Genomic DNA, 14,018 nt, shown 5'->3' with positions numbered 1-14,018 from the left:
GAGCACACTATTGGGTAATCCGAGTTTGAATTCTTGGGAGAGAACCAGGAATTCAACAATGAGCTCAGGGGATGTAGAAACGCGGGTGAATTACAAATGTGTTGAGCTCAATTGGTTGGAGCTGTAGTGTGTGGGCTCCTGACTTCGTGCGGGAAAGATTTCACGACAGGAGTCCAGGTGGTTGTGAGGGTACGTTTCCTAAATAAATCCGGGACTGTGACACAAGGAAGGGCCAAGGGTGGGAGCAACAGGAGAGACTAGAGGGGACTGCTTTGGCTCTAGAAACTTCACGGGAAAGAAGTGAGCCACGGTGGGGCGGCTGTCAGCTCGGAGAGTCAGAGAAAAGGGAGCTTTGGGGACAGGTTCAGGGGATTAACCCAGGATGCGCTGCTGCTGCCCGTTGTTCTCCTGGTTGCAAGGCTCGTGGGGTCCCTTGCAGTTGAGGAGATGCGTGCCTGTGGGGGAAGGAGAGGAGAAGGGAAAGTGAGGGTGTGCTCAAAGGAGGGCACAGGGGAGTCCCAGGGGAAGATCTCACTGGTTCTTAACTCAGGCTCAGCTGCCCTCACTCACCCTTGCAGACTCCTCCAGCCCCACCACTCACCCCTCCACACCACCTACTCTCAATCCAGGAGCAAAATCCTACTTCAATTCATGTTCCCTCTTGCCTCAAAACCACCCCCTATCCTCTTCCTTCTCTGGAAGGCTCCTCCCCGAGACTGCTCTCCCTCACGAACTTACTGGGCCTTCAGACCTCATGGTAGACACCACCTCTCACCATGAGCCTTCCCACATCCCGCTGACTGGTGAGGGGGGCTGCCTTTGGGCTCCCCAAATCCTCTCCTGCCCCAGCAGCACTTAGGACACGGTGTTTCCCTGCCTGAGGCTCGCTCTCCTCGCCCCGAGTAGCTGTGAGCTCTGAGAGCCATGGCTGTCTGCCACCACGCTTCCCACACGTGGATCAGCAGAGAGAGAACAAAATAGATCTTTTTGGTTTAATGACTGAAATAGGAAGGAAAGAGGAGGGGAAAGAGGAGAAAAATCGATGCATGTAACCCTTTGTCTCTATCTCCCTGCTACGTGATCATGTAAAAGTGGGCCTGCTTCCCGCCCCTGCACAGACCCCTTCCCCGAATCTTCTCACCTCAGTTCATGGATTCTGTAGCCTTTGAGTAGCTCAGGCTAAAACCCTTGGGCTTGTTCTTGACTCCTCTCGTTCTCTGTTGCTTCATGTCCACCAGCAGCAAATCCTGTGAGTTTGATACTCAGAACATCTCCGTGGTCCCCTCACTTCTCCTCACCCACCGCTGCCATCCTGGCCACCCCATCATCTCTTGATGGGTCATTGTGCTCGGTCACCACCAGAGGGCGCCCTGCAACCTCCAATGGCTGGAGTTTACTTAGCCACAAGCCCAGCAGCTGTCCCCCGAAATCCACTCCCAGCCCTCCTGTGGGCTGCGCCCTGCCAATGCCTGAGTGCGTTGGGGAAACTGAGGCAGGCTCCTTTCTGGGAGACGCGGGACTTCTGACAGCCTCGGCAATGTCCCTGAGACCACGTGGTGGTCCACACGCTTCCACCCAGCCTCCTCCCTCTCTCTCCCTCAGGGTCTCAGCCCCTGGCTCTCCCAGCCTTCCCGGTTCCTTCTCTACTTGTTCTCACAGGAGCATCTCCCCTAATGAAGTCCTTGGTGTATAATCCCATTTAACCCCACCTCGGCGTCTGCCTCTCCAAGGACCCGGACAAGCACTCTCTCTACAGCCTCCTCCCTCTCCCCTGCTTCCACTCTGTAGACAAGGGCCAGGGGACCCTGAAACTTGTCTAGTCCTATCGCTCCTCTGCCCAGAGCCTCTGTGGCTCCCGGCACCTCACCATGGCCCCCAGGGCTCTGCGCCCTGCCCAAGCCTGTCACCTCCAACCCTTGTGTTCCACTCCCCCCTGATGAACCTCCCTGGGCACTTGGCCTCCTCGGGCCTCTGACATGCCAAGCTCAGCCTGCTCCCTGCCCTGGGACTCTTCCCTTTGCCGCCTGCATGGCTCATGCCCTGCCTCCCTCTGTCTACACACAAATGCCACCTCCTCAGGAAGGCCTCCCCTGACCACCCCAGCTAAGGCTGCACACCTTCCCCTCCCGCCTCCCTGTCCCTCTCACTGCCTCACGGTTCCCCTTCGCCTGGGCCCCATTGTCACACCGTGTGTCTCCCTTGCTTAGCTGCTAAGTCTGTCTCCCCCACCCAAGTGTAAGCTCCATGAGGACAGGCGCTTGGTCTTGCCAGAGCCCGGATGTGCCTGGCACAGAGCAGGTGTCCATCACTGTGAGTGAATGGAGAGAGGAAGGACGAAAAGTGAGGGAGGGAGGAGGGGAGAAGGTCCAGGCTCGGGGTCACTCACAGCTGATGGCCAGCCTGAGGGGGTCACTTCGGGCCCAGGTGCCCCAGGTTCAGACCGCACACTCTGAGGGCCCCGTGTTGACCTCCAGAGGTCGCAGATGACCAGGGATCTGTTGTTAGTGACCGCACAGGTACTTGCTGGGCAGGAGGGGCTGCGGCTCCGTAACCACTGGACTCCAGCCCCCTCCTGGTTGGCTGGTAGGTCAGGGCCAGGGCTTGGTCGGCCCCTCGGCTGACTAAATCACATGTATTTAACCCTTTTTCATCACCCACAGCCGGGGAAAGAGGAGAGCGCAACAGGGGAGGGGAAGGTGCAGGGGCCCTTCCCAGGCTCCTGCCCAGGCGGGGCCCTCAGGGCTTTCCAAGGATGTAAGTGTCGTGTTGTGGGGTGTGTATGTGTGTGTGTGTGTGTGCTTTGCATATGGCTGCATTGTGTGGGTGGTACGTGCAAGTCTTTTGTGCATGAGCGTGAGCTGTGTGATGATGACGTGAACATATTATGGATTTTGTGCGTATAGAGTGTGTGGATGTGTTTTGTGTGTGGGAGGTGTGTCTGTTGTATATGTGTGTGTTGTGCGTATATGTCCTGCAACTGTGAGGTATGGGTGTTGTACATACGCATGTGTGTGGGTGTGTACTGTCATATATTTTTTCTGTACATGAGTGTATGTTGTCTGTGGTATTGTATGTGTTATGCATATGGCCGTGTGTGTAGTCTGTGGACACACTGGATGTGTGTCTTCTTGTGTGTTAGTTGTGTATGGACAACATGTGGTGTTTTCTGTGTTGTATGTGAAAATCTTGAGTGTCTGTAACGTGTGTGTTGTGTGTATGTTATCTACAGGGTGGGCAAAAGTAGGTTTACAGTTGTGAGTCCATGAAACAGAGTTTATTCTAGTGTTATCATTTTATTTATTTACTAGAGGCCCGGTGCATGAAATCCATGCACTCGGGGCACGGGGGAGTCCCTCAACCTGGCCTGTGCCCTCTCACAGTACAGGAGCCCCACAATCGATTGCTTCCAAGAGGGAAGCTCCGCCCAACTGCTGCAGCACCACCACAGGATAGCCTGGGCCTCCCTCTTTGGGGCGATCGTGGAGCCCCTCAACTGATCAATCGCCCAGATGGCCTGTGGCCTGAGCCTCCCTCTGCAGGGTGATCATGGGGTGATGGCCAGGCCCCCAACCAATCGCATTGCAGCTGCCTTGGCTGGCTTGGCACCAGTGGGTGTCATAGCATGGTTGACCGGAAGGCCGTCAGGATGGTCGTCCTGCTGTTTGGTCATTTGGTCAATTTGCATATTACTCTTTTTATTAGTATAGAGTCTTTTTTTAATCCTCACCCAAGGGTATTGGTTTTTTAGAGAGAGGGAGGGAGGGGAAGGAGGAGAGAGAGAGAGAGAGAGAGACATCGATTGGTTGCCTCCCATATGTGCCCCTATTGACCCGACATTGAACCCGCAACCTAGCTATGTGCCCTGACTGGGAATCAAACCCACAACCTTGGCATATCAGGACGATGCTCTAACCAACTGCTCTACCCAGCCAGGGCGTGATGAGAACCTTTTGGAAGTAAAGGTGATGTTCGCACAACTTTGCAACTGTCCTCAGTGCCACTGTATTGCTATCTTTAAAGTAGTTCATTGAACGTCATGAATTTTACCTCCAACAATTAAAAGGGTACATTGTACTTAATTAAACATTTCAAGAATTGTGTGAGGGGAAGCTGGAGTTTCTCTGAGAAGTTAACTTGCCAAAGACAATACTGTCAGCGATTCCTCAGGACCTTGATTTGAATGCAAGTTCTTCCCCACTGATGCCCTGCTGGTCCCCCTCCCCCAGGGCCAGGGAGGCACTGGTTACCACCGAGCTTCAGCTGTGCCTGGTTTCAGAGAGGGAGTCATCCACGTGGGAGAGGGATCAAATCTTTATTGGTCAGAATGATCCGGGAAAAGATCCATTTTGAGAGGCAGCTGATGAATCCTATAACTTCTGTCCGTTCGTGAACACCAAGACTTACTATAAACTGTGGAAGAAAAGCAGAGGTGAGGGTCAGGATCCGTCTCCATCTTCCAGGATAACCTCTCCCCAATGGGAGATCTGGTCTACCCCCAAGAACTAACATGGGCACGTGGAATGGGGGAGGGTGGAAGGGCGTTAAAGGTCAGTGGCCCAAGGATAGGTGGAAGTATTTCTCTCTCACTCTCAAGCACAGTATGCCATTATTGATTATTTCAGTCCTTAGTTATTTTTTAAAATATATTTTTACTGATTTCTGAGAGGATGGGAGCTGGAGAGAGAGATAGAAACATCAATAATGAGAAAGACTCATTGATCGGCTGCCTCCTGCATGCCCCCTACTGGGGATCGAGCCCGTAACCCTGACTGGTAATTAAACCGTGACCTCCTGGTTCATAGGTCAATGCTCAACCACTGAGCCACGTTGGCCAGGCTACTTGATTATTTTAATTGATTACTTTAACATAAGCTATGTAGTCTATACTTGGAGCAAATTTATTAAATTGATGATTTTCAGTGTTAAGGAAGTTTTTAAAAATGGGCAGATTCATATGTTTACTGAGGATAATTTAGAATAAAAACGTTTAACACACACACACTTAACATGTAAGCATCCACTGACCCAGTGACTTCACTCAGATAATCTGATAATACCACAAAAACACCCTCACACACTTACTCAAAAATCAATGTAGAAGGTACCCATTTGGTCAAGGTCATAGCAAAATACTAAAAGCCATCCAATTATGCTTTACTTGGGGAAGAGTAGATCCATAGTTTGAAGTTTTAGGAAAGCATGCTGAAAGGTGGTGTAGATTTATGTCTTCACGTGGAAAATTCTCCATCATGAAAATCAAGCCACAGGGCAAAGGGGATTGGGCCTAAACTGGCAGTTGGACATCCCTCTCGCAATCCCATCCGGGACCGCTGGCTCCTAACTGCTCACCTGCCTGCCTGCGTGATCACCCGTAACTGCCCTCCCCTGCTGGCCTGATCGCCCCTAACTGCCTCTGCCTCGGGCCACAGTCACCGTGGCTTTGTCTGGAAGAAAGGGAGGACGACCAGAAGATGTCCGGTAGACCTGGTCTAATTAGCATATTATTCTTTTATTAGTATAGATGGCTGTACTAACTTTTTTGGTCACTGTGATGGCCATCGTCTTACATACATATTTGTGCAGTTGTCCAAGGTTTTCTATGATATATATCATAGAACGGAAATTGCTGGGTGGAGGGAAGGGCTGTTTATGGACAAAGAGAGTCAAGGTCACCCAAATCCTGCTCACCTGCAGCAGGTACAGAGGCTCTGTGTTCTGTTCTAGTGCGTTAGTTTCAGGGAAGGCTCCGTCCTGCGTCCACTCATCCCTTCCAAGCCCCGACTATGAGCATTGTCCCATATATCACCTTCTTCTAATTAATACTAAGTTTAATTTTATATGGCCATGCACTCCATCTTAAATCTCTTTCTATTGCCCAGCCAGCATGGCTCAGTGGTTGAGTGTTGACCTATGAACCAGAAGGTCACGGTTCGATTCCTGGTCAGAGCACACGCCCAGGTTGCAAGCTCAGTCCCCAGTGTGGGATGTGCAGGAGGCAGCCGATCCATGATTCTCTCTCATCATTGATGTTTCTATCTCTCTCTCCCTCTCCCTTCCTCTTTGAAGTCAATAAGAAAATATATTCTTAAATCTCTTTTTATTTTTAAAAAAATTGGGGAAGTAAGGGGGAGGGGGGGAAAGGGAGAGAGAAAAGGGAAAATGCAAGGGGGAGGGGCAATGTGTGGGGTCAAGGACAGATCATTCAAGTCAGGGGCCAGCCAACTGGAGCCCAGAGGCCAAATGCAACCCACACCCCATCCGTTTTTATATGGCCCATGAAATAATGGTTTTCTCATTTTCAAATGGTGGACAAAAACAGAAATCAAAAGACAAGAAATATTTTGTGATACCTGAAAATGACATGAGATTTAAATGTCAGGGTCTGTTGATAGTTTTATTGGCACACAGTCATGTTTATTTGTTTTCTTTCAGTTTTTTTTGGTGAATCCTCACTGGAGGCTATTTTTTTTTCCATTGATTTTAGGGCGTAGAAGGGAGTGGGGAAAGGGAAAGAGGAGAGAGAGAAACACTGAAGGAGAGACGCATATTGATTGGTTGCCTCCTGCAGGGAACCTGCAACCCAGGTACGTGCCCTTGACCAGACTTGAACCCAAGACCCTTTGGCCAACACTCTAACCACTGAGCCCTCTGGCCAGGGTTTTTTGTTGCTGTTCTTTTTGTTTGTTTGTTTGTTTGTTTGTTTGTTTTTAACGCTATGGCTGCTTTTGTGCCACAAGGCAGAGTTGAGTATGTGAGAGACCATACGGCCTTCGAAGCTGGAATGACTTACTATTGGGCCCTTACAGAAACGTTTGCTGACCCCTGGCCTGAGCCATCAGCAGATCATCTAGACCTCAACTTCCCTCTCCATCAATCCAGAGCGTTCCCCACTTTAAGAGGTGTCTAAGACACTCTCCCCCCCCCCCACTCCATCCTTCCCCAGCCAACGTACTTGTAAGGAGAACACTGCTTCCATTTTCCATCTGCATCGTAATTACTGGTCAGCGAGCACCACGTCCGATTAAAAATATAGCCTATCTTGGTGCACGTCTGAAAGAGCCTACTCCTGAAGCGGAAGGGGAAGGCGCACGTGGGGGGGTCTGCAGAGAGAGGGAGAAGCAGGAGGAGAAACATGAACATAGAGAGTCTCAAGGTTGCCTGGACCAGTGTTCAGGGGTTAGAGCCTGCAGACCAAAGGCTCACGGGTTCAATTCCTGATCAAGGGCACAGGCCTCGGTTCCAGGCTGTGTGCGGGAGGCAACCCATGGATGTGTGTCTCTCACATCAGTGTTTCTCTCTCTCTCCCCTCCACTTTCTCAAAAAAAAAAAAAAAAATCAATGGAAAGCCCTAGCTGGTTTGGTTCAGAGGATAGAGCATCAGCCTGTGGACTGAAGGGTCCAGGGTTTGATTCCAGTCAAGGGTGCATGCCCGGGTTGCAGAATCGATCCCCAGTAGGGGGCATGCAGGAGGCAGCCAATCAATTAGTCTCTCTCATCATTGATGTTACTATCTCTCTCTCCCTCTCCCTGAAATCAATAAAAAAATTTTTTTCAAAAAAAAAACACGTGTTTCTCTTTTTAACAAATCGATGGAAAAAAATATCCTCAGGTGCGGATTAAGAAATCCTATCTAATAATAGAGAAACATGGTAATGAACCGTAACTTCGCTACCCTTCCCATTGGCTAATTGGTGAGATATGCAAATTAACTGCCAGCCAAGGTGGCGGCTGGCAGCCAGGCAGCTGAAGCGAACAGGAGGCTTGCTTGCTCCAGTGATGGAGGAAGCCAAGGTTCCCTGCCTGCCGCTGCCAGCCTCTGAGCTTGCACTCTAAGAAACAATGTTGCAATTATAGAAGCTAAACAATCCCCAGAAACCTGCTCAGAGCTGGAGCAAGCAGGACCACAACAGTGTTACAATTATAGAACCCAAACAAACCAGATACCTGCTTTCAGCAGCCAAGGTCTCAGGGCTAAAGCCGAGCCTCAGAGCTAAAGCCATAGAAGGTAAATAAATCCCAGAATTAAAAAAAGAAAAGAAAAAAAGGAGAGGCTGGGAGCTTCAGTCACCCACCAGCCTGAAAATGGCCCTCATCCCCTCACCCAGACTGGCCAGGCACCCCAGTGGGGACCCCCACCTTGAAGGGGGTTTGACCAGCTGCAAACAGCCATCAGCCCATCACCCAGACTGGCCAGGCACCCCAGTGGGGACCCCCACCCTGAAGGGGGTGTGACCAGCTGCAAACAGCCATCAGTCCCTCATCCAGGCTGGCTAGGCACCCAAGCGGGATCCCCACCCTGATCCAGGACACCCTTCAGGGCAAATCAGCCGGCCCCCACCCATGCACCAAGCCTCTATCAGATATAGTAACAGGGTAATATGCAAACTGACCCTAACAGCAGAAGGACTGGGAATGACTGGTCACTATGACACACACTGACCACCAGGGGGAAGATGCTCAATGCAGGAGCTGCCCCCTGGTGGTCAGGGCGCTCTCACATGGGAGGAGCTCTGCTCAGCCACAAGCCAGGCTGATGACTGCCAGTACAGCGGTGGTGGTGGGAGCCTCTCCTGCCTCCTCAGCAGCGCTAAGGATATCCGACTGCAGCTTAGGCCTGCTCCCTGCTGGCAAGTGGACATCCCCCGAGGGCTGCCGGGCTGCCAGAGGGATGTCTGATTGCCACCTTAGGCCCAATCCCCCCGGGGAGCAGGCCTAAGCCAGCAGGTGGTCCTCCCCTGAGGGGTCCCAGACTGCAAGAGGGACAGGCTGGGCTGAGGGACCTCTCCTCCCCCCCCCCCCCCAGTGCACAAATTTTTGTGCACCGGGCCTCTAGTAATAATAATAAAAGGAAGCCGTATAGCTGACCATTGCGAGACTAACAGCACCAGCTTTCTCTCCCGCACCCACTGCTTTCCAAGTGGTGAGAGCAAGTAGAGAAGCCAGAATCCGACATCATTGTGTCCAACACCCCAGATCGCAAAGCCCGCTGCCTTCCATCGCCTCTTGGACCCGAGGCATCGGGCGACAGCCGACGGGAGGGACACTCACCTTTGGCCGTGCAGTAGCGCCACCTGCCCTGGAACCTGTCGTCCAGGGAGCACCAGGCATAATCGCTGTGCACCGAGACGCAGCTGTAGTACGTCAGGTCATCGTAAGTAAATGGGAAGATGCAGGGAGCATTGAAATATTCTGGGACAAAGGGGAACATGGTCAACGGGGTCCCGCTTACGAGAGGAGTGGCCGTTCCGCTGCCCCCCATCCACGTGGCCAGTCCCTGGCGCCCTCCCTTGTGCGCCACAGAACGTTCATGGGTCAGAGGAGGCCTGACCTCTCCCCGCAGAGGGGAGCCGCCTGGAGCAGGTGGCTTCCGTCGCAGGCAAGTCCCCCGGAGACTGGACACCCATCTGCGAACCTGAAATGCTGGTCTTTCTTATGGTCCCCTTGCCCCCTCTCCTAGGAAAAGAAATCTCTCCGCCTCCAGAAGGCGGCTGCCCCTACGCTTCGCTCAGGGTGATTCGCTTCCCTGCGCGCCATTGGTCACCAGCGAGCATTGTGCCTTTGCCTTGACCACGCACGGCAACAAGTTATTCCTGGATACTCCCAACCTTTCCTCCCCTCATTGTTAGCGAGAATGTTCTTTCTTCAACACTGACCTGACCTTGCCACCGCCTTATTGCTCTAAAGACAAGAATTGGCATTGAAGTGGCTATGATTCCCTCTTGATCAGGCTCCCCAAACACCTCCAGCCTCACCTTGACCACCTGTGACCCTCTCTGGGAGCGGGCAAGGCCACGCCCCTTCCTGCTCCCATTCAGCCTGTAGGTGAATCTCCATGAAACCTCCTTGACCGTCCACACTATGCTAGATCCACTTGTACTGAACTTGTGTATTGGTGCCCCTTTTTTTCCATTTATTTGACGTGTAGTGACCTGTTCAGAGTCTTTCTCATTTGTCAGGAATGACCACAGGTTTCCTGTTCAACGCTAGACCCATATTATCAACTGATAGGAGCTGGCACAAAACAGAAAGTTAATAAATGTTGGTTGGTCTTCCATAATAAGCCTGAAATAATTTTGATGCAAGATTCATTTTTAAAATGAATAAAAGTCAGAACTTTTATTATTTTACTATTTAACTATATTGTTATGTTTATCATTTAATATTTAAAACCAGAGGCCCAGGGCACCAAATTCAGGCACTGGGGGGTGGAGGGAGTCCCTCAGCCCAGCCTGCACCCTCTCACAGTCCAGGAGTCCTCGGGGGATGGCTGCCTGCCAGCTTAGGCTCAATACCCCTGGGGATCAGGCCTAAGCCGGCAGTCGGCCATCCCTCTCACAATCTGGGATCCCTCCCTCCTTACCACTTGGCTTGCTGCTCCTTAGTGCTACCATGGAGGCGGGAGAGGCTCCTGCCACTGCTGCTGCACTCACCAGCCATGAGCCCCGCTTCTGGCTGAGCAGTTGCTCCCCCTGTGGGAGCGCACTGACCACCAGGGGGCAGCTCCTGCGTTGAGCATCTGCCTCTGTTGGTTAGTGCGCATCATAGCGACCAGTCGTTGCACCCTAATGGTCACTTAGGCTTTTATTATATAATTATACCAATTTTATTAGCATTAGTTACTACCATGCTCATGATTAATGGACTATTATTCGTATAAGAAGCTATGTTATAGCTTGCCCTGTGCTGTGGGACATAGTGTTGTGCATGATTTACAGACGCGAGCGTTCAACGATTTCCTTACTTCAGTCCAATGACTTGGGTCCTGTCATTGCCTCCTCCCCAGGCCCACTTTGGTCCTCAGCCTGTGCTCCCTGCACACAGAGCAACTCTGCTGTCCGCTGCTCTGGAAAGAGCTTCCTTCTGACACAAAAAGCAAGAGAGCTGAAGGGCTACGGTCCCCCACCTTATACTCTAGGCCCGTGGTCGGTAAACTCATTAGTCCACAGAGCCAAATATCAACAGTACAACGACTGAAATTTCTTTTGAGAGCCAAATTTTTTAAATTTAAACTATATAGGTAGGTACATTGATATTAACTTAATTAGGGTACTCCAAAGGCTTAGGAAGGGCCACACTCAAGCAGCCAAAGAGCCGCATGTGGCTCTCGAGCTGAAGTTTGCTGACCACGGCTCTAAGCCATGTTGGCCAAACCCCCAAACAAGTAATTGCTGATTGAAATAGTTTTAGAAACCAACCAACATATCTGTAACCCTTTCACTGGCTTGACTACCCCCATAAAGTGTTCCCACATCTGCATTTCTCTCCTAAAACTCTCAGCTTCATGAGAGCTACAGGTTACAACTGAGCACCAGCTGTCCACATGTGCATATGGCTCCTCTCTTCCAAGAATGGAGACACTGAGGCATAGTTATCTACAGTGGATCCATATGAGCTCCATGGTTAACTTTTTAACTTAAAAAAAAACAACCAGATACTAAAGGTCACATGCATCTGAAATGTCCAGGAAAGACCAAGCTAAAGAGAAAACAGATTCGTGGTTGGTGGGAATGGGAATAGGGGTGACAGCAAATGAACACAGGGATCTTCTGGGTTGGGGGGGAGGATATTCTAGAGTTGAATCGAGGTGATGTTTACACCACTCTGAGCATTTATTAAAAATCAGTAAATGGTATATTAAAATGGGTGAATAGTATGGTGTGTGGGTTATACCTCTACATAGAATAGGTTGTTAAAAGTAACAACCAAACAAACAACAAGACCCACAAATGCTGATGGTAGCAACATAGAAAAAGGGTGGGGGAGGTCATCTGGGAGGGCTGGCTGAAATGGATCTCGAAATACAGGATTTGGCTGCCATGACCAGGGAGGGCCTTTTGTGCCAGAAGAAAAGCAAAGGAAAGAGTTAAACAGCCGGGAAATGCAAGGAACTTTCAGGAAGATGATCCTGTTTCACAGGCACAGAGCGGTACTAACAATTAAAGGAATGTATTCCCACCTGGAGCTGGAGGATGTAAATGGACATTCAATTCTGAAAGAGGAAAAAAAAAAGGTTAGACCGGGTTCAAGACCAGCCCGGAAATATGAAGCTGTTTTATCCAGTAACATCAGCCGACCTTTAATTGGCCGTTCCTGTGTTCCAGTCATTGTCCTTGGTTTCCCTCGCCACAGCCCTTGGAAGGAGAAATCATAACAGAGCTCTCTTCTCCTCCCATCCCCCAAGGTTGCCAGGTGGGAGGAGAGGACACAGGCCACGGAGAGCCCCTGGAATGTATGTGACCCCTGACGGGCGGGAACTAGGTCGGACTCAAGAAGTCTGACTTCTGAGACTGTGATCCGCACACAGTACTGATAGCACCTTGGAGCGTCACTTACCTGTCACTGTGCACGTGACTTAACGCATGTGCCTCGCTTCCTGTACCTTCGAGAAAACGTTACTCATTTACGGTTTGCGCCAGACGCTAGCTGGGAACTGCTGTGTGGTGAGTATGGCATCGTGTGAGCTGATCGTGGCCCTGCTCGTCAGAAAGCAGCTAACGAGCTGTCAACATTTAAAATTTAAAAAGGAATTCAGTGATAGCTGACATACAATGTTATATTAGTTGTAGTGCCTTAAGCTAATTGTCTCCAGGAAACCGAAGCTTTCAATGGCCCTGGAAGGTCCGTCTTATTATCTGTTGCATTTAAACTTTTTTTAAAAATATATTTGATTGATTTTTTACAGAGAGGAAGGGAGAGGGATAGAGAGTCAGAAACATCGATGAGAGAGAAACATCCATCAGCTGCCTCCTGCACACCCCCCCCCCCCACTAGGGATGTGCCCGCAACCAAGGTACATGCCCTTGACCAGAATCAAACCCCGTACCCTTCAGTCCGCAGGCTGAAGCTTTATCCACTGAGCCAAACCGGTCAGGGCTTATTGTCTGTTGCATTTAGAGGTGATGTGTTGTTAACGGTGATCTCCAGTTTGTAAATGCGGAAAGGGAGGCTCGGAGAGGGAAGTCACTTGTTCAAAGCCACCGGACTCGGAAGCAGTCCAGGTCCTCGGACTCCAGAAACTGAGCCTCTGAAACAGTGGCTCTCAACCTTGGCTGCGCATGAGAGTCACCTGGGAATCTTTTTAAAATCCTGATTTCTGGGCCTCATCCTCCGGAAATTCTGTTTCTTTGTTAATGGGTGGGGGCCGCAACATTAGTAACAAAGAAACGGAATTTCCGGAGGATGAGGCCCAGAAATCAGGATTTTAAAAAGATTCCCAGGTGATTCTCATGTGCAGCCAAGGTTGAGAACCACTGCTCTAAAATAACCCTGCCTTTGGGGGGCGCTGTTTCTCACCCCCGAACTCTTTTTTTTTTTTTTTTAATCCTCTTCGGAGAATACGTTCTTATTGATTTTAGAAAGAGAGGAGGAGGGAGAGAGAGAGAGAAACATTGATGGGTTGTCTCCCCCACGCCCAAGTGGGAATCAAACCTGAAGCCTTTGGCTGTAAGGGCCCAGAAGCTCTTCTAAAGAGGTGCTGCCACCAGGCGGGGCCTCCCCCTGCGCAGGGCAGGGTCGCGCTGTGTTGTAAGCACCGGCTGTCCCCGGATGAGTGTCCTCCTTTGTCTAGTCACCGAAGCTAATCCTTAAAACCTCTTATCTCTCCTCTCCTTACGCCCCACAGCCGGCTCCTCATGTCACAGGTGAACGAACACAGAGATGCTTTCCCTGAAACACTGTCCGCTCGGTGACAATGCCTGCAGCCTGGACTCCTGTCCGGTGCTGCCTGGTTCCTGGGAAGAAGCGATTTCTTGCCCTGGCCGGGTTTGCTCAGTGGTTACAGCGTCAGCCCATGGACCGAAGGGTCGCAGGTCCGATTCCCAGTCAAGGGCAAGTCCTTCGGTTGCGGGTTCAGTCCCCGCCCTGGTAGGTAGGGGCCCATGCGGGAGGCAGCCAAGTGATGTGTCTCTCACGTAGATGTTTCTCTCTCTCCCTCTCCCCCCTCCCTTCCACTCTCTCTAAAAAGCCATGGGAAAAATATCCTCACCCCTTGGGTGAGGATTAAATAAATAAATAAATAA

General features: G+C 50.8%; 1 protein-coding gene across 1 annotated transcript; it reads right to left on the bottom strand.

Annotated features, from left to right (window-relative positions):
* Window positions 1-372: 372 nt before the first annotated feature.
* LOC118657481 (binder of sperm protein homolog 2-like) lies at window positions 373-9,404 on the bottom strand. The gene is made up of 4 exons (XM_036311527.1): window positions 9,329-9,404; window positions 9,049-9,189; window positions 6,945-7,100; window positions 373-455 (listed from the first exon to the last, which is right to left on the bottom strand). Exons 1-4 carry the CDS (start codon window positions 9,402-9,404, stop codon window positions 373-375), a joined length of 456 nt encoding a protein of 151 aa, XP_036167420.1.
* Window positions 9,405-14,018: the final 4,614 nt, after the last annotated feature.

This window comes from Myotis myotis, unplaced genomic scaffold, assembly GCF_014108235.1.
Source record: "Myotis myotis isolate mMyoMyo1 unplaced genomic scaffold, mMyoMyo1.p scaffold_m19_p_56, whole genome shotgun sequence".
In the NCBI taxonomy this organism is placed as follows: domain Eukaryota; kingdom Metazoa; phylum Chordata; class Mammalia; order Chiroptera; family Vespertilionidae; genus Myotis; species Myotis myotis.
Note: the sequence above shows the minus strand (reverse complement) of the source record. Positions and strands in the feature narration are given on the sequence as shown.